Consider the following 19552-nt stretch of genomic DNA (forward strand, 5'->3'; position numbering starts at 1 on the left):
GAGTTTACTTTGTATTTGGAAAGGCTCTATTAAACTATTATATTAAAGTATTTTTAAAATTAACTCATTCATGCCACAAATAGCATTCTCTGTGCATAGTACAAAGTACAATAAGTAGCATGCAAAAGAAGTTCAATTTTAACTGTTCCTATCCTTTAAGATTCTGTTGAGAAGAGTTAATAGTAAATTAAAATAAAATAACAAATGTACAAATGCATGATTACATAACCCAAACCTGAGAGGCAAGTGGGTCAGGCATTCAGTATGAGGTAATCAAGGTAGGGTATAGATTAAGCAAAAGGTTATTACAGGAGAGATTTAGCTTAAGAATGAAAACATCTTTCCCTGGCAGGTGTGGCTCAGTGGACTGAGCATTGGCCTGTGAACTAGAGGGTCACTGATGCGTTTGATTCCCAGCTGGGGCTCATGCCTGGGTTGTGGGCAGTTCCCCAGTTGGGGGCATGTGGGGCACAACCAGTTGATGTTTCTCTGCCTCTCTATTTCCCTCCCTCCCCCTCCTCTAAAAATAAATCTTTAAAAAAAAATTAAAACATTTTGGTATTCATTTCAGAGGAAGTAAAGATAAGATTTTTGTTGTAAAGATGAACCCCTGTGTGCCTGATAAGTTAATTACAGCTGGAATTAAACACATGAAATTTTGGCGTAGAGCAGGTAAGAAAGTGCTTCTTTTTATCTTTTTGAAACTTAAGAAATTACTTTTCAAAGTGATTTAGCTACGTACAATGTGATATTGTAAAGTGGATCCTGGAACAGAAAAGAGACAGTGGCAAAAGAGGTGAAATCTGAAGTCTGGAGTTCAGTTAATAGTAATACATCAAGGTTACATATTTGTTTCTTAGTTTTGATAAATAATCTATTGAAATGTACGATGTTAACATTAGGAGAAATTGAGTCAGGAGTACTGTATGAGATCACTGTGTTATCTTTGCATCTTTTATAAAAATCTAAAATTATTCAAAATAGTAAGTTAATTTTTTCAAAGGGATTCACAATTGCCTTGGTACATTTTAAACAAATAGAAGATTTATTTTATCATTTATTGGCTGCATTGATGTAGTGTTCATATTTGCAAAAGGATTTAACTTATGAAATTAACCAAATGATGTCCATACTCCTTTTTTCTGTTCAAGACATTTTCTAAAAAAAATTTTATACGCTATGGAATGTTTATTACTTTAGTTATTTTTAACTATAAGTTAGTAACTGTGGAAGAAGTTCACATTTTAAAATGAAAATTTTTGCCCTGGCTGATGTGACCTGGTGGACTTGGAGTGCTAGCCTGCAGGTGGAAAGGTCGCCGGTTCGATTCCCAGTCTGGGCACCTGCCTGGGTTGCGGGCCGGATCCCCAGTTGGGGGTCTGAGAGAGGCAACCAATAGATGTTTCTCTCACACATCGATGTTTCTCTCCCTCTCTTTCTCCCTCCTTTCCCCTCTCTGTAAAAATAAATAAGATCTTTAAAAAATAATTAAAAGGAAACGTCTCTTTTCCACATAATTAGTATACTTATAAATTCCAGCAATTTGACATCAAAGTCTCAGTATTCTTAAAGCTTTCAGGTAAAATACATAACTGTAGGAAGAAGTGAAACATATATTAGAGAAGAATAGTCTTTGTGAAGGCATTTCTCAAGTTTAACTAACTTTTGAATTGTAAACCACATAGGACACAAATGATTTTCCAGACTTGGTCTTAATACTTCATCACAAATTCACCAGATAATATTGTATACACATTTATAAAGTAAAGACAAGTATTTTCACATTTGTAATTTCATTCCTATACAATTAAACAAAACTTTTAATTTGAGCATCTTAGTCACTTGGAATTGTGATTACCAAGCAAGTAATGCTTATTATTTCTGTCTTGAAAAAACTATAACATTTTTTAAAATAAGAAACTTAAAGAAGGTAAATAGCCTTAAAATGACAAGATTTACAATTGATTAACTATTTTCCTTAAGTTTATTAAAACATAGTAGACCTGAAACTGAACCATAAAAGGACTGGTATGCATTTCAACCTTCCTCACTTTTCGGGTTCTGATCCACAGAGTTTACTAGCCAACTGGGAAATAAGTAAACACTTTATTAGGTTAAATGCTCTTTAAACCTGTAAATGCATAGCTTATATACACTAAGTTAAAGATGACTCAAGTCTGAGACTAAAAGGGAGGGAGAGTCTTACCTCCTGTTCCAAATGTAGGCTTTGAGGATTCCAAGTTACGAATTATTAGTCTCTCCTGTAAGGAATTTGAAAACTCTTCATGGCTGATGGGACATAACCACTGAAAGTTTTTCAAGGGCAACAGTGACATGACCTTGTTGTACTGTGTTTATCAGAAAACCCAACTAATGAGTATCTAAAACATGAGTGGTATCTGCTTTCTGTAAATGGCTAGAAAGTAAATACTCGTATTTTAGACTTTCCAGGTCCAAAAGCAAGAATATTATGTAAGTATTTATAGTACGAGTGAGAGAACCCCTGCCCTGCCTTACCAGTTCGCACCCAGTGCCATTAGCTAGAGACATTATTTCCAAGATCAAACTGCTGTGGTGAAGGGGACTGGCAGGTTGGGGTGGGGAGACCATGGTCAGCTTTGCTCAGCCCCAGTGACACATAGATCCTAGTGTATCCTTCTCCTCCTGTAGAGCCCTACCTTCTAAACTTGGGCAGCTGGCCGGAGGAAAGGCAACTCCTGGACTGTGATTCCACTGTTAGATGCCCAGCAGTTGCCATTAGCAAAGTTCTCAAGCCCTGGGCAGCTGCTGGTAGGCAGCCACCAGTCAGAGAGGCAGGCTCGGGGAACAGAGAAGGAAACAGGTGTGGCCTCTGCAGTTCACAGCGCAAAGCTCCTCCACTGGGCACCATACAACAATATGTGGTGGCAGAGTCTGGCCCTCAGCCCATCGTTTTCCCAGGGTCTGGCTCTAGATGGATAGTCTGTGCTCTAGTGAAGGCCAGTCCCTCCACATTTGCACTAGACCCTTCTCTCACTTCCTCAAGGACATCACTCCCACTCTCCTTCTCTTTCTTCCCTACATCATCCGCATCATCAGTTTCCCTTCTACTGACTCTCCCTTTGGCATACAAGAGTGATGTTACTTCTCCATCTTCAATAAGAAAGCATCTTTTAACTCTACCCTCCAGTAATCAATTTCTTTTCCTACCTCTGCATTAAAACACCTCCAAACAGTGGTTTACCCTTTCACTTGGATATTTATGTTCACCTTCTTTCTCTTGAGAGAACTCTATCTGGTTTTTATTTTCCTTCACCACTCCACTTAATTGCCCTTCCAGGTTCACTAACGACTCTGGCTGCCATGCTCAGAAAAGACAGTCTTCTGAATACATTTGGAATATGACCATTTTTCATCATCTTCATGTTACTGCCCTGGTCTATGCTACCTTTATCATTTGCTCAGATGATTGAAGTAGCCTGCTAACTACTTTCATCCTTGCTGCTCTTCAGTTTACTCTCAATCCAGAAATTAGAATGAACCTGTTCATAAATGATATACCAGATCCTGCCATTCCACATCCAAGTGTTTTTCGTCGCATGTACCATAAAAGTTAAATTCTCACAGTGGTCTGTGATACTGCATTGGGCCTCACTGTCCCCATCTCCCATTACTGACTTTCTTCCTTTGTTTGCTTCTCTGTACTGGCCTCCTAGTTGTTCCTAGTTACATCCTTGTGTTGGGGCCTTTGCACCTGCTGATCTCTCTGCCTCTAACACTCTTCTGGGATGACGTGCTCTTGCTGCCTCCTTCAGGCCTTCTTTCAGATACCACCTCTCAATGAGGCCTTTCTTAACCACTTACTTAAAAGGGACCCCTCCTATTTCTTAGCTGCATTTTATGCTTACATTTTCTGCATGGCGCCCAGTAGCATCTAACATACTGTACCTTTTACTTATTTACATTATATTTATTGACTCTCTCTCACCAGGAACTTCCACGAAAGCAGGGAATTTTGTTGTCTGTTTTGTTCCTAGCAGTACCCCTAGTTCCTTGAATAGTTCCTGGCACTCGTGTTTCATGAATAAACGAATAATGAGTTCAGTTGGAAAAATGGGTAAAAGGTATCAACAGGGAATGAGTGGTCAATAAAAATAGGAAAAAAATAAATCTCATCAATAACCAGAGAAATGTAAATTAAAACTACAGTGAAACTGTTGGTATTTCACATCTCCGGTCTGACAGTACCCAGTGTTCCTAAATGGTAGAAAGGAACTCCTTTTACTATTAATGGGATTGTAAGTTAATGTGTCAACTTTGGAGAACAGTTTGGCCACCGATGATACCTCTCATCTATATGCTGTTCCTTTTGCACATACCCAAAGCCATTCCTAGGCATTCCTAGAGAGTCATTTGCACTTGTATGGAAGAGTCCTTTATGAGAATGATTAAAGCAGCAGTGTTTTCAATAGCAAAACTTGGAAGCAACTTAAGTACCTATTAATAGGAAAATGGAATGCTATATAGCTAAGAAAATCAGTTTTTCTAGAGGTACAAATCAACATGTATAAAAATCCATAACAAATAGTGAAAAAAAGCAAGTTGCAATACTTAAAGAAGATTTTAAAACAAGGAAAGTAATATGACAGACCGCTTAGTAGTTCATAAATTAGCAGTAAGAGATGTATCAAGAATGCATGAGAACAATCAACACATTCAGAATAGGAGGGGGTGAAGGTGGGTGATGGGATTGGTATCACAGATCAGTCGTTTTAGCAGTTTTATGTAAGTTAATAGTGGATATATAGGTGTACTTTGTATTGTTTTTAATACTTTTTTGTATTCTTAAATATGTCATAATAAAATTTTTGTAAAACAGAAGTGCTGAGGACTGCTTAAAACTGCTTCAAGACATATACGCATTTGTTTATTTAAAAAGCTGTGGCCTGAGAACAAACAACCATAAGTGTGGCCGCACCAGCCAGGCAAGGTGTTGCTCAAGTCACTCATTAAGAAACCATGTTTTTCTTCTTAACTCTTCTTAGTGTTACATGTCTTTCTATTTAAACAACAACAGTAGAAAAGAAATATTACTGCTTCATAATTTTATATATTTTGAAAGTGGTACTTTCATAGTATTTTTTTATGAACCAGGGGGAGGATTGATTGGAAGAAAAGGCTACGTAGGCACACTGGGGAGAAATGACACAATGATGTGTGCGGTGTATGGCTGGACCGAAGAGATGGCCTTTTCTGGAACGTCCACAGGAGATGTGTATATCTGGAGAGACGTCTTTCTGGTAAAAACAGTTAAAGCACATGATGGGCCAGTGTTCAGTATGCATGCATTGGAAAAAGTAAGTAACCTAAAGATAATTTAAGTTAAACAGAATTTCATCATTTGATCATGGAGGGTAGAGCACTTTCAGAAGTACAGAAACATTGGCATTCAGTTTAGCTGAGCCACTCAATAAGAAGCTAGTTCTCCAGACCTTGTTTTATTTTTCTTTCAAACTCCTGAACCCAGAGTAAGATAGGTCTGCTGTTTAAAAAAACAAAAAGTTTAATATTTGTTAACCACTTACTGTGTGTCAAAAATTGTTTAAGTGCTTTATGTTTTATCTCATGCTCTGTGAGGTAGCTATTGATATTATCCTTTCTTTTCAAAAGTGGGGTTATGAAGGCTCCAGGAGAATATATGTAACTTGCTGAAAGTAGTGGAGCTACCTTATGTTTCCATATTATAAAGTTTTTATTTTTTAACTTCTTAAAAATGTATTGACTTGAAAGAGAGTGAGAAACATTGATTTATTCCACTTATTTATGCATTCATTGATTGATTTTTTTTAATGTGCCCTGACCAGGGACTGAACCTACAACCTTGGAGTATTTAGATGATGCTCTAACTAACTGAGCTACCTGACCAGGATCAAACTGTGTTATTAAAGTCCTGTCCTAAAAGTAGAATGTTTAGTGTCACTGTAAATATTTTTGCAAGTTCCATATGGATGTTTAAAAATATTCAATGTATTCTTATACTAATTTCATTCATTATAAGCAGTAATTTTTGCCTATAAATGTTCTTTCCCCTAGAATTTTTCAATACAAAGAAGCTTATTATTTTAAAAATATTTAGATCTTTATTAACTCAAAACTTTTACTTTTATAGGGATTTGTTACTGGAGGAAAAGATGGTATGGTAGCTCTTTGGGATGACTCCTTTGAAAGATGTCTCAAGACCTATGCTATAAAAAGAGCTGCTTTGGCCCCGGGATCTAAAGGTGATCTGATATTTAATTCACTTGGTAGGAGAAAAGATTAATGGCTCATTAACACATGTGGTCACTGAGGTGGAACCAGTGGAATATATTTTTTCTTCTTTACTAAACAGGCATCAGAGTTAAATGGGAGAAGCCACTTAACTGAATGCTAGAATCACTGCCGTTCTTTCAAAATCTATTTTCTGTTATACACATGGTAAAATATTAACCAAGAACAAAATTAGTAATGTTAATTTTTAACATTTATAATTTTCCAAAGAAGATTGCCATGTGCATATCACGTTTACTACCAATTAGGAATTCGTTTTCAAACTTGGTGTTTTGTTTCACTGTGGTGTTGTATTGGCCCTTTCTTTCTAGCATTTCAGCCCTTTCTTTCCTTTACCCTTCTCTCAGCTCATTAAGACAGTGAATCACACTCCCTCACCTCTAGGCCTTTCTATATGCTATTTTAATAGTTGCCCTTCCCACCCACTCCCTGAGCCATTTTTCAGTTGCATTTGCATGTGGTGAACCACAGTCTTAATATTATTAAGTGGAAAATTTCAGAAATAAACAATTCCTAAGTTAAATTGCGTGCTGTCCTGAGTAGCGCGGTGAAATCTCATGCTGTCATGTTCTGTCCTGCCTAGAATGTGAATCTTCCCTTTGTCCAGTGTTTCCGTGCTGTGTATGCTCCCCGCCCTTTAGTCACTTAGCCTCCTCAGTTATCAGATCCACTGTTGTGGTTTCACAGCTTTTTGTGTTCAGTAACCCTTATTTTACTTTACAATGGCCTCAAAGCACAAGAGCAGTGATGCCGGCAATTCAGATATGCTAAAATGCAGCCATAAAGTGCTTCCATTGAGAAAATGAAAATTCCTAACTTAATAAGGCATTTTATACATCTCACATCACAAGAAGGATGAGTATAGTACAATAAGATATTTTGAAAGAGACCACACTTACATTACTTTTATTACAGTTTATGGTTATAATTGTTCTATTTTATTATTAGCTCTTGTTGTTAATCTCTTACTCTGCCTAATTTATGAATTAAACTTTATCATAAGTATGTATGTATAAGAAAAAATATAATACATACAGGGTTCAGAACTATGCACACATAGCACTATGCACAGTTCTGAAACTGTGCAGACATCCACTGGGGATCTTGGGACACATCCCCTGTGGAGAGGGGGGATTTCTGCCCTTTTGCCTAGAGTTTTCTCTTTCTCCTGTCTTACCCCTTCTAGCTACCTGACCATATATTTTTCAAATTTCAAACATTTTTCTTCTGGGATGATTCCTTTCCCTTCCCTCCTTCTAAGGAAAGGTTAAATTCCCTTACTGTATGCTCCTTTTTCAATATGTTTCTCATACAAACAGGGTCCGTTTTTCTCATTACATGCTCTGTGAGGGCAGGAGCTGGCTCTGTCATGCTTACCAGCATGTTTCTGAAGCCTGCCTAGGACATGGTAGGCACAAATGAAGTAATCTTAAATTGAGTTGAATTTAAATTATTAGCCAGAATATTGTACATGCTCTTAGAGGGTCAGGAGGTGGATAAAGAGGTACAAATATGAGGAAAAGAGACAGTGGTCAGAATGATAGTAGGGGATCTGGGATTATACTGAATCACACAGTTGTATGTAGGTGGTACTTTTGAGATTAGTAAATTGAATGGGGGAAAGTGCATCGCATTTATTAGAATACTTAAAATATAGGAGAAAGCAACCTTGTGTGATTTTCGTTGTGAAAATAGCATCATTGGCCATATATATATACCCTTGTATTATAGTAACTGCATTCCTAGAAGAGCATCTCCATTTAACATTCCAGGTCTTCTCTTGGAAGATAACCCATCTATACGTGCCATATCATTAGGACATGGTCATATTTTAGTTGGCACAAAGAATGGTGAAATACTAGAAGTGGATAAAAGTGGCCCGATAACACTTCTTGTCCAGGTAATTTCAAATGTTAATATTCTTTTTTTTCCCTTTGTATACAGTTGATTCAATACATAAGAACTAAAGTTTATAGTGGTGAAAAATGATGTTAAGTAGGGAAATATTTGTTAATGTTACTAAATACCAAAAAAATGTAAGTTTTAGTATAGCTAAATGCATAGCTTCAGTAAATGTACACATTATCATGTGGATAATAGCCAATATTTTAAGTAATTTTTTATTGTAAAACCAATGGAAAGAAAAATTCATTTGTAATTAATTTAACCCAGTCCATTTATTTCATATTTAGTTTTACTTATTCAAAGTATATTTGTTGAATCTAAGGCCATTGCTTTTCTGTGAAACTCTTTAGTTTATTTCATTCTTTCTTAGGTTTCTAACTTAGAAAAATTAAAAAGAATATATGCTAAAACTGTATTGCTGAAATCAGTGAAAATACAGGGTGGGACAAAAGGACGTTTATAGTTCATATTGAAAATAGCGCAATAATTAATAAATAATATAAGAGTAAATTGTTTCACATACTCACAATTGTAAACCTACTTTTGCCCCACCCTATATGTAAATAATAAAAAGAGTCCAGAAATACAAAAAAATCTGTGTAGTAGAAATGTAAGATGAAACAGGGAATGCTGTATTAATTTTTCACATGAAATTTCCTGTAGGTATTACATTTTTCTGAAAAGTAGTGGGGGAAGTAAATCGATAGTGCAAAACACACTAGGTTGGGTAGGATCTATCTACCCGAGCGATTGTCAACCTTTATCATTTCACAGTACACATAAACTAGTTGCTAAAATTCTGTAGCATACCAAAAAATATATATTTTGCCAATCTGACCCAAAAAACAGGTGTAATTTTGATTCATTCACACTGGATGGCTATTGTGTTGGCTGTTGTCATTTTTTATTTGACAATCTAAGGGAAAAGAGATCCCTGGCTGAATAGTAAGGTATTGCATATTTTAAAAACTCTTGTGGCACACCAGTTGAAAATCACTCATCTACCCTAATGAAAAATTGTCTCATGCAACTCTATATAGTAACACCAATTTTGGGCTTGCCTCTTACCCTGAAAAAGAATTATGTTCTTTTCTAATACAGACTTATTTTTTTCTCCAACCCCCACTCCACTCCTGTTAAGATACCAAAGAGAACACTTAAATGGGAACATTGCACATACTTCAGTGTTCATATAATATCCTGATGTACCAAGGAGAACTTACAGGCAGATAACACCTTTTACATTAAATTAACTGTCAGACTTTTGTGTCTTACTCTTTAATTTCAGTCACGTAATATTCCATTGAAGTAATGAGATGATGGAATCATGGTGTTTATCAATATGTTTATGATCTCTTGGAAAATATTGGACAAGTACACTTTTACAGATGAATCCATAGATGAGATTATTGAACACACACACACAATTTCATAATTTTAAGATTTTTAGAAGTCATAAATGACATCCTGATATTTTTATATTTATTGTAGAGTTTAAGATTTCAAATCTACTGTCTTTTATATAAAATCAGGAAAAAGATAAGGAGACCAATTCTCACCATTATTGTCCCACTCTGTATGTTAGGTATTAGCCAATGTAGTCAAACAAAAGGAAAAAAAGGGGTGAGTTTTAGAGGCATCCCTGTCAAAATTGCAGATATTATAACCATATATATTGAATATTCAAGGGAATAAAATGGAAATTTAGTACACCTTATTAAGGAGTCCTATAAAGTGAGTAGATGCAAAATCAACACACAATAGTATTTCTATATATTAGCAATAATCAGAAAATATGACACAAAAATGGTACTCAAAAAAAAAACAACAAAACCCTATACAATAACCAGGAATAAATGTAGGTAAAAATATGCAAGACCCAAGTTAGGAAGAGTATACAATTTTACTAAAGGCATAAAAGAATAAATTCTGAATAAATTGCAATATGATTATAATGCAAATCCTAATGAGATTTTTCACAAATTGTGAGAAGAGTTTTTAAAATCATCTAGAAGGGAGACAATATTTTAAAATAGCCAAATTTTTGAGAAACTTCATGCTAGAAATAAATATAAAACTGAAGTAATTAAAAATGTGGGAATGCATGTACACAACAGAAGTGCATTCATTACATAGACCAAAAAACATGTACAACAATGTTAGTAGCAACATTTTGTGGATCAGTTTGGGAAGGTAGTGCCTGTTAACAGTATCAACTTCTTTGATTCATGAACATGGATGTCTCCATTTACATAGGTCTTTAACTTTTTTCAATGTTTTATAATTTTCAGTGTACAAGTCTCATAATTATTGTGTTAAAAATAACAACTTATCAAGTCTAATAGGTTTTTTTAGTGGATTTTTTTTTTTTTAGGATTTTCTGTATACAAGATCATGTCATCTGCAAATGAAGATACATCTACTTCCCCCTTTTTAACCTGGATGCCTGTTATTTCTTTTTCTTGTCTAATCATCCTGATTGGACTCTGTACAATGTTGAATAGAAGTAGTGAGAGCAGACATCCTTATTTTATTCCTAATTTTAGGGAGTAAATGTTAACTATGGATTTTTCATAGATACCCTTTGTCAGGTTGCGGAATTATGCTTTTATTCCTAGTTTGTTACATGTATTTCTCAAAAGTATTTGTCAAATACTTTTTCTCTGTCCTTGAGATTATCATGTGATTTTGGTTTTTGATTTTACTCATTACAGTGTATCACACTAATTGGTTTTGATTTTAAACCAACCTTGCATTCCTGGGATGAATCCCATTTAGTTGTGGTGTATAATTCTATAATGGAATCAGTTTGGTAGTATTTTGTTGAGGATTTTATTATCCATATTTATAAAGGATATTGGGCTGTAGTTTTCTTGTGATGTCTCTCTGGTATTGGTATCAGGGTAACACTGACTTCATAAGATGATTTGGGAAGAGTTCTGTCCTTTTTGATGGCCTCTTTCCCTGATCACCGCCACCACTGAAGCTCTCTTTTTAACATTTTCCTGAGGCATAAGTTGCTCCACAGACTAAACCAATTAAATTCAGGCTCCTTAAAAGGAACGGTCCCCTAGGTTAGGTGCTTTGAGGAGTTTGGAAAAAAGGAAATTACTTTGATATTCCAAAATTACTGTTATCGGGTATGTTACCCGAGATGCTAAAAAGATTGTTAACAGACAAGCTCAGTTAAGGTAAAGGTTGACCTTTGTTTGGGAGAAATATCAGCCTAGAACATGACTCCCTCCATGAACTGCTTTTAGTTTAGGGAGTTTTAGTGTCAGACCATCCTCTGGCTGCTTTCGGTCTCCAGGCTTGTAAGGCTGCCGTGTAGGCCTCCCCTGAGCTGATCAGGTTTAATATGTGGCCCCTTTTTTCTTCACAGTTTTTTTCTAAATACACATAGCTTTAGGTTAAATTGACCTTAACTATGTTTCTTTATAGGGACATATGGAAGGAGAGGTGTGGGGTTTGGCTACACATCCTTATCTGCCCATCTGTGCTACTGTAAGTGATGATAAAACCTTAAGAATATGGGATCTCTCTCCTAGTCATTGCATGTTGGCTGTCCGGAAACTGAAAAAGGGTAAGAAGCTCTCAGAACTAATTAAGTTGACACAGTTTTAAGAACTAATTAAGTTGCCCTCACAAGTGTAAGAAGGCAATAGTTAGTGTATTAAAAAAAAAGAGTAGATATTTATTCTATGTCACTTGCTCATGATGCTGTATAAACAAAATTAATGATACCCACCCTTTACGAGGCTGCCCATGATCAGGCCTGTCCTGAGCCAGTTTTCAACTGGCTCATGTTGGAAGAAAGAATACAGGAAGAAAACAAAGCTAGGTTTCCTACCCTTTATGACTATGGGTTGTGAGTAATTCAGAATTAAAAACTAAGAAAGAAGACCTTAACTTAAAAAGGGGTAGCAGGCCCGGTGGGAGGAGGCTGTTCTAGGATAAATAGAGCTGGGCACATCTGTGGGAGGCCAAGGAGAGCAGCCTGTCGGGGCAGAAGAGAAGAGGGCTCAGTGGGTGCAGCAGGGCTGTTAGTGCTGCCCTGGGGCGAATGAGGACCTACACACGGCTTCCCAGTTCTCGGTAAGACGGTGAGAAATGTTATTTTATGGCATAGGGATGTTGTATAGAGAGCTCTGGTTGAAAAAGTGGGGAATGGTGACTCAGAAATGTAACAGAATCAGCAAATGAAGGAAAGGTTTTGTCTAGTTTACTAAGGACTGGGTTGAAGTTATGTAACATGTAATATGGATTGGTATTTCAGTCATTTAACTTATTTTTATTTCCTTTGACTAACTTAAGTTACAGAGTCTACCTCTTCTTCTAGGGTTACTGTTAAATTCTAACATGTATGCCTAACTAAAAATCTGAGGCTAGTCGCAATCTCTAGAACGCTTGAAACTCCAGCCACTGTCCTTCCTTTTTTTTTTTTTTAAAGCTATTGATGTCCAGCCTTTTCATCCTCTCGTGTTTTGTTTGTTTGTTTTTGGTGAAAATTAGAGAGACTTACCACATATTTCAGTGGTTCCATACTTGATTTACCTGTCAAGTATACATTTAACCCATCAATGTTGAAGGTTAAAGAGGATTCCAAAACCACAGTCACGCCTCTCTCTACACAGAAAACCGTGTTACCAATTATTCTTTTCTTCACAGGTCCATCAGAAGTCCCGACCAGTCAAATTTGTAACATACTTGCTTTTAATACCCATCAGATTTCTTTTTCTTTTTTTAAATGAAGTATAACTGACACATGACATTAGTTTTGGATATACAGTATAATGATTTGATATTTGTATATAATATAAATAAAAAGATCACCACAATAAATGTAGTTAATATCCATCACCATACAGAGTTACAAAAATTTTCTTTATTATGCTGAGAACTTTTAAGGTCTGTTCTCTCAGCAGTTTTCAAATATGGAATATAATATTATTAGCTGTAGTCACCATGCTGTACACGATACACCTGTGGTTGCTTTTATAACTGGAAGTTTGTACCTTGGACTCCCTTCACCCATTTTGCTCACCCTCAAGCCCTCACCTCTCGCAACTACCAGTCTGCTCTCTCTATATATGAGCTTTGGGTGGTTTGTTTTAGATTCCACATACAAGTGAGATCACATGGTATTTGGCTTTCCCTGTCTCTCTCACTTTAGGTAGCACAGTGCTGAAAGGGTTCACCTGTGTCGTTGAATATGGCAAGATTTCATCCTTTTTTATAGCTACTTAAGTAATATCCCATTGGTTGTGTGTTATACATATTCCTTATCCATTCATCTGTGGACCCTTAGATTTTTTCCATATTTTGGCTATTGTAAATAATGCTGCAGTGAATACAGGAGTGCATATATCTTTTTGAGTTAGTGTTTTCCTTTCCTGCAGGTAAATACCCAGGAATAGAATTGCTGGATCAAATAGTAGTCTTATTTTTTTTTTGAGGATTTCTGGGTGTTTTAATCCCCCTTCAATTGGACATTATTTTATGCAGCGTTTACGTAGCTTATCTATGCTTATATGTTCTTTGTTCACCTTTTCTTCTTGTGTCTCAGATTTTTTTTCTTGTATGATTTTCTTTCTCCCTAAGATAGTCTTAGAATTTCTTCTATAAAGATGTGTTAGAAAGTCACTCAGCCTCCCTTGTCCAGATCAGTGGTATACCAGAAACAGACCGGTGGGAGTAGTCTGTTCTGGCAGCTGGCATATTTCATCACTGCCGTCACAATTCTTAAAAAAGAATTCAGTTTTTTATTCCATTTTTATTGTTTTAAATTATCAATAGGCGGCGTATTGCCACTCAGGGTGAACTATTGCCACTTCGCTGCCCTTGGTATACTACTGGTCTGAGCATGGTTTGATTTTTGTCTTTTATTTTTGAATGCTAATTTAACTACTTCTGGAGTTCTTAGTTGAGAGTAATCATTCCTCTGGTTCCCACTGTCCTCTTTTACTTAGTTCTACAGTTCTGTACTTTAGTAAAAGCATGCATGTATGATTTTATCAAATATATTATTTTAATATATTCTGTTTAGGGTTTGGTGCGCTTCCTAAATCATTGGCTTTATCTCTTGTCCTAAGTCCTGCAAAATGGTCTGCAAGAATTACTGGCTCCTTCTAGGTGTAGATCTTTATATTATATTGTAGGGAAAAGTCATGATTCTGTATTTTTGTTTTTAAATATTCTTCTATAATCATTTTTTAAAAATCTGTCATCACTGGTTCCAGAGGAAATAGGTAGATTTTTATAACTGCAAAAGGATGTGTATGGTTTTATGCTGGTTAACTATAATAAAATTACCAAAGTTATAATGGTTTAAATATTATAAAACACAGTTATCTCTTTTAAACACTCAGTAAACATACAATTTTCTTCAACAAATGAGTATACAAGAATTATGGTCCTGAGGCTTAACATTTTATAAAAATAAGTTTTTATATACAAATTAATGTAAACTGTCTTATGAGAATTTTGTCAAACAAATAATTCAATTTTATAGTAACTAGTTATAGAAAAACCAGAAGTACGAATATGTAACATGAATAATGCCCATATTCTTGACATCTGTAAATTCTTTCTAAATATTTGCCAGCCTTTTATACTTTTTTGTATAATGCTGTATTGGAAAGTTCCTTTTAGAAACTTGAATCCACTGGCTTCAGCTGTTAGTTTTACTCAAACCTCAAATTTTAATAGACTATTTATTTTTTAATTCTACACTTATTTTATGCCTTGGCCTATTTTACATTTTCTATGTAGCATTCTTGAAAAATTTTTAAGGTCTTTATTCTAGCTCTTAAAATTTTTTATAGCAGCTCTTTTTAACCTGTCATTTGATCTATCCAATAGGTATTAATTTTTTATAATTCTCATGTTTTCATACTTACCTTAGGTTTTTAAAATTTTTTATTTTTATTTTTTATTTTGGAGGGGAAGGGAGAGAGAAAGAGAGGGAGAGAAACACTGATGTGAGGGAGGAACATTGATTGGCTGCCTTCTGCATGTGCCCTGACTGGGGACTGAACCGATTACCCACACATATGCCCTGACTGGGAATCAAACAGGCAACCTTTGGGTTTGCCAGACTGTACCCCACCAACAGAGCCACACTAGCTAAGGCACCTCAGATTTTTTTTAAAACACATTATTCCTTACTTATATTTTGTACTTTCTCTTTTGTGTCTTTAATCTTAACTAATCAGATAAAAAATATAAAACCTAGTTACTGACAGCCTGTGGATCTGACCATGCTGAGTGTTTGTTCTGCTGTTTTGAGGTTATTTTCCTGCTGACTTCCTCCTAATGGTCCATTTTCTTGTGTGCTTTGGATTTGAAGTTCGTGTTTGCTTCGGCTTCCTTTACCTATGGGAATCCTCTGAGGTCTGAATCGAAGATGTGTTCTTCCAGAGAGGTTTTGCATTTTCTTCTGCCAGGTGTCCGGGGTGCTATCATCCAGACTACAATAGTTAATTTCTTTAATTGGAATTGCTTAAATCATGCAAATAATATAACTTAAAACGTAAGGTCTATGTAAGCCACCCGTGTTTGTGAAATCTAAAGTATGATTTTTTACCTCCTCTAGAACCCAGGCCAAGATAGACAAGTTAGGTAAACCCATTTACCTATGGGTTAGGATTCCCATAGGTAAAATCCAAATTCCTGATGTCTTTCTTTACTGTCAAGCACATTTTTAAAAAAGTGTATTCTTCCCTTGAGATATGATTGTATTTCTGGACTAAAATGACAGTATAGGTATTTGGAGAGTATATTTTGACACAAGAAAATGGTATGTAATTAAATATTTGTATTTTATTTCTAATGGTATTTACAGATCACAAAAGTTAAAAACTATCAGTGAAACTAAACAGTATATTATAGTTAAACACAAAACTCGTAAACATAAAAAATCAAGTTAAAAATGCAATTATAAAAATATTGTATATTTTAATTACTAGTAAATTGTTAATAAATACTTCATAAGAGAATTTCAGCATGAAACATTAAAAATGAAAGAATTGATTTTTTTTAAAGCAGTCTTAAAAAGTAAAATTCATTAATGGTATTATTGAGTTGCAAAAATAATTAATTACATGGAAATTTTTCTTCATGTCCCCAAAACCTTGCTGACTATACTGTACACTGGTCTGAGTGAGGTGAAAAGATAACTATAATTCAGTTCTATAGTCCCTCTTTTATCCTCATACAATATTATCTCTTGTTTGATAGCTGTGAGGACAATTTTTTGAATAACTTTTTTGGTAGGGACTATAGCCCCTCCATTGAAAGCAAGCTATAATGTTTCTTTCAAAGAAAGTATTTCCAATCTTCTTTGACTTTAGATTTGTGATTTATAGAAGGAAATTCTAATTCATTATTATTATATCTAATATGGGTTGAATTGTGTCCCCCCCAAAAAGGTATTTCGAGGTCCTGACCCCCAGTACCTGTGAATATGACCTTATTTGGAAATAGTCTTTGCACATGTAATCAAGTTAAGATGAGTTCATACTGGATTAGGACAGGCTCTAAATCCAGGGACTGGGGTCCTTAGAAGAAGACTGCGTGAAGATACAGGAACTGCAGGCACACAGGGGATCCAGTGCGGTAACAGGCAGAAGTTGAGGTGTGAGGCATCGGTGAGCCAAGGAGCACCAATGATTGCAGCCACCACCAGAACCTAGGAGGAGGCAAGAAAGGAACCTTTCCTAGAGCTCTCAGGAAGGTACGGTCCTGCCCACACCTGATTTCCGTTCTCCAGCCTCCAGAACTGTGAGAGAATAGACTTCTGTTGTTTTAAGCCACCCAGTGCATGGTAGTTTTGTATGGCAGCCGTAGGAAACTAGTACTGTTCACATTCCACTGTATAAAAATTCTGTGAACTAGAGTAAGAATTATTCAAAGCTTTGCTTAGTTGACTTTTCTCTATAAAACTTGAGAGAAGAAAGAAAATAAAGAAGCATACTTTAACCCATAATGAATTTTAAAATGTAATGTATCTATATAACTCTGGATGTCTCAAGATGCTAATGATTGAAATATTAGAATATTTCTAAATTTGGACATAATACTACACATTCAGTACCGGTATTTTGGAACTTAAAATTAACATAGAGTTTGAAAATCAGTATCATATGAATACAATGAATACGTACCCCTCAAAATTCCAGTTTAATTCAGGATGCTGATGTGTAAGTTTAGTCTCCTCTGCCCTCAGGGCAGATGTGGATTTATTTTATTACTCTAGTTTTCTGTCTTTTTAATTTGATCCCTGGGGAGGTTTTTTTGTTTGTTTGTTTTAGGTTGTTTTTTTTTTTAAAGATTTTGTTTATTTTTAGAGAGAGGGGAAGGGAGGGAAAAAGAGAGGGAGAGAAACATCAATGTGTGGTTGCATTTCAAGCACCCCCTACTGGGTATGTGCCCTGACTGGGAATCGAACCGGTGACCTTTCTGTTCACAGGCCAGCACTCAGTCCACTGAGCCACACCAGCCAGAGCTGTTTGTTTTAGTGTTTAATGAGCTCAGCTATGCATTTAAAAGAATTCTTATATGTTAATCTTTGCTTAAACTCAACTTTCTACCTGCTCTATTCTGCACCCAACCCGCTGAATAAGGTTGAGTAAAAACTGTGGTTGATTGGTCTCACTACCATTCTGCTTTTCTCCATTGTAGCAGAACCCCTCAGAGTACAGTAGTTGATACATCATTGTGCTTTCACATGACAGTTGCTTCACAAACCACTGCTTTTATCTCCATTGAACCAGCTGCCAATCTCTTGGTCAGCTCTCAGTCCTCACTTTTATCACCTCGTAGATCTTGCTGACATAATTGATTATTCCTCCTTTTCTGAGATACTTCCCTTACTTGGCTCTAGGAGCTAGGCTTATTGGAGTTTTCCCCTCTACAGGCTTCTTTTCTTGTTTCCTCTGATGGCTCTGCCTCTTCTTCCTGTTCTCTACATTCAGAAATGCTGCAGGGATCTATCCCTGGCTTTCCTTTTTTTTCATATGTACACTCGCACTTTAGGTGATGATATCAGTCACTGTCCAGTCATAACACAGAGGCCATGCTAGTCACTTGAACGGGGAAAATTTAATTAAAATGACTGTTAACAAGTAAAGGTGGTAACCTACTGAGAAAGCTATGGCAGCAGCCACAATAGAAGGCAGATACTAGCCCGAGTGAGCTGAGGGAGAGTGAACTAAGTGGCAATTCAGACCCAGCTGGGAAAGGGCGTGGCTGCCACCCGAACACTCCATCTGTCAATGGAGAAGAGGCTGCTGGAGGCGCAGGCCTCAGTGGAACAGTGAGAGTGGCCACTGGGTGAAGGAGAAGCTTGCCAGAGGGCACAGGCCAGAGCAGAATGGCAGGACTACTGCTTAGAGGAAAATTTAACCCAGGCCGGAGGCTGCTGTTTGGGCAGAGCATTTTGCTGGAGCCTGCTCATTAGGGCCATTACTCTTAACGGGGTAGAAACTTGCTGGAGGCCTCCGTAGGGGTCAGTGCTGTGGGGAGTGCAGCCAGGTCCCCTGCATACCTGTGCCCTGGCTCTTGAAGAAGGAAGCTGGTCCTTTTACCTGCTTTGGACTTGTAGTGTCCTGCACCCTTGATTGGCAAAACTTAGTGTCAGTCATCTGACAAAAGAGAGAAGTCGAGGTCCAGAGAATGGTAGATTTAGAACGGAGAGGCAGTAAATTAATAACTAGCCCAAATTACCCCTTTATCTAATCAGCACCCAAATGCACCTTTATACACACATTTGAAGTTCAGTACAGTCCCAGAACTAACCTTATGCTTATGTTCTATCAAAAATTTCTACCAAACAAGGTGCAGCTACCCTCGGTCTCACCCTCTCCCCAAAGAGAGAAGACACACTGTCCCAACAGTTATTGTATCCGTTGCTGACTATGTTAATTACTCTCAAATTCAGTCAGTCTCACTAAATATTCTCCTACCTTAAGACTAAATTGGTAAGTTAACTTCCAACAAACTTGTATAAAATATTAAGGGGAAAAGGGAGAGAGAAGTAACTAGATTATATATACATATAACAAGCATTTATGTATAGACGCTGTTTCTGTGAGTGGTTATAGGCTGTGGCTGCTATCTGTGACTTTCTTCTTCCATCACCCATTCCATACTTCCTCTGCTCTTAGCCAGAACCTTAAGTGGGTAGGGTTACTTAACTGGTGACCCAAACCTTCATTACTGAAGTTTTTTTTCCTTGTTGTTGCTGTTTCCCTTTAAGGTTTATCACTGTCTATGTAAGGCCTCCTAGTAAATCCCCTGGTTTCCAGACATAGTCCCCCGTGCCTTCATTCTGTAGCAG

General features: G+C 36.5%; 1 protein-coding gene across 5 annotated transcripts in view; it reads left to right on the forward strand.

The window, feature by feature from the left end:
- EML5 (EMAP like 5) overlaps positions 1–19552 on the forward strand; it is a 110358-nt gene that overhangs the window by 46458 nt on the left and 44348 nt on the right. For all 5 annotated transcript variants that reach the window (XM_054567172.1, XM_054567175.1, XM_054567171.1 and 2 more), the window contains exons 17-21: positions 572–672; positions 5134–5336; positions 6149–6260; positions 8082–8209; positions 11656–11797. In XM_054567172.1, the coding sequence (XP_054423147.1) occupies positions 572–672; positions 5134–5336; positions 6149–6260; positions 8082–8209; positions 11656–11797 (686 nt within the window). The remainder of the gene's footprint in view (positions 1–571; positions 673–5133; positions 5337–6148; positions 6261–8081; positions 8210–11655; positions 11798–19552) is intronic.

This window comes from Pteronotus mesoamericanus, unplaced genomic scaffold (genome assembly GCF_021234165.1).
Source record: "Pteronotus mesoamericanus isolate MK-2021 breed Mesoamerican mustached bat unplaced genomic scaffold, CSHL_Meso_final contig_182, whole genome shotgun sequence".
In the NCBI taxonomy this organism is placed as follows: Eukaryota; Metazoa; Chordata; class Mammalia; order Chiroptera; family Mormoopidae; genus Pteronotus; species Pteronotus mesoamericanus.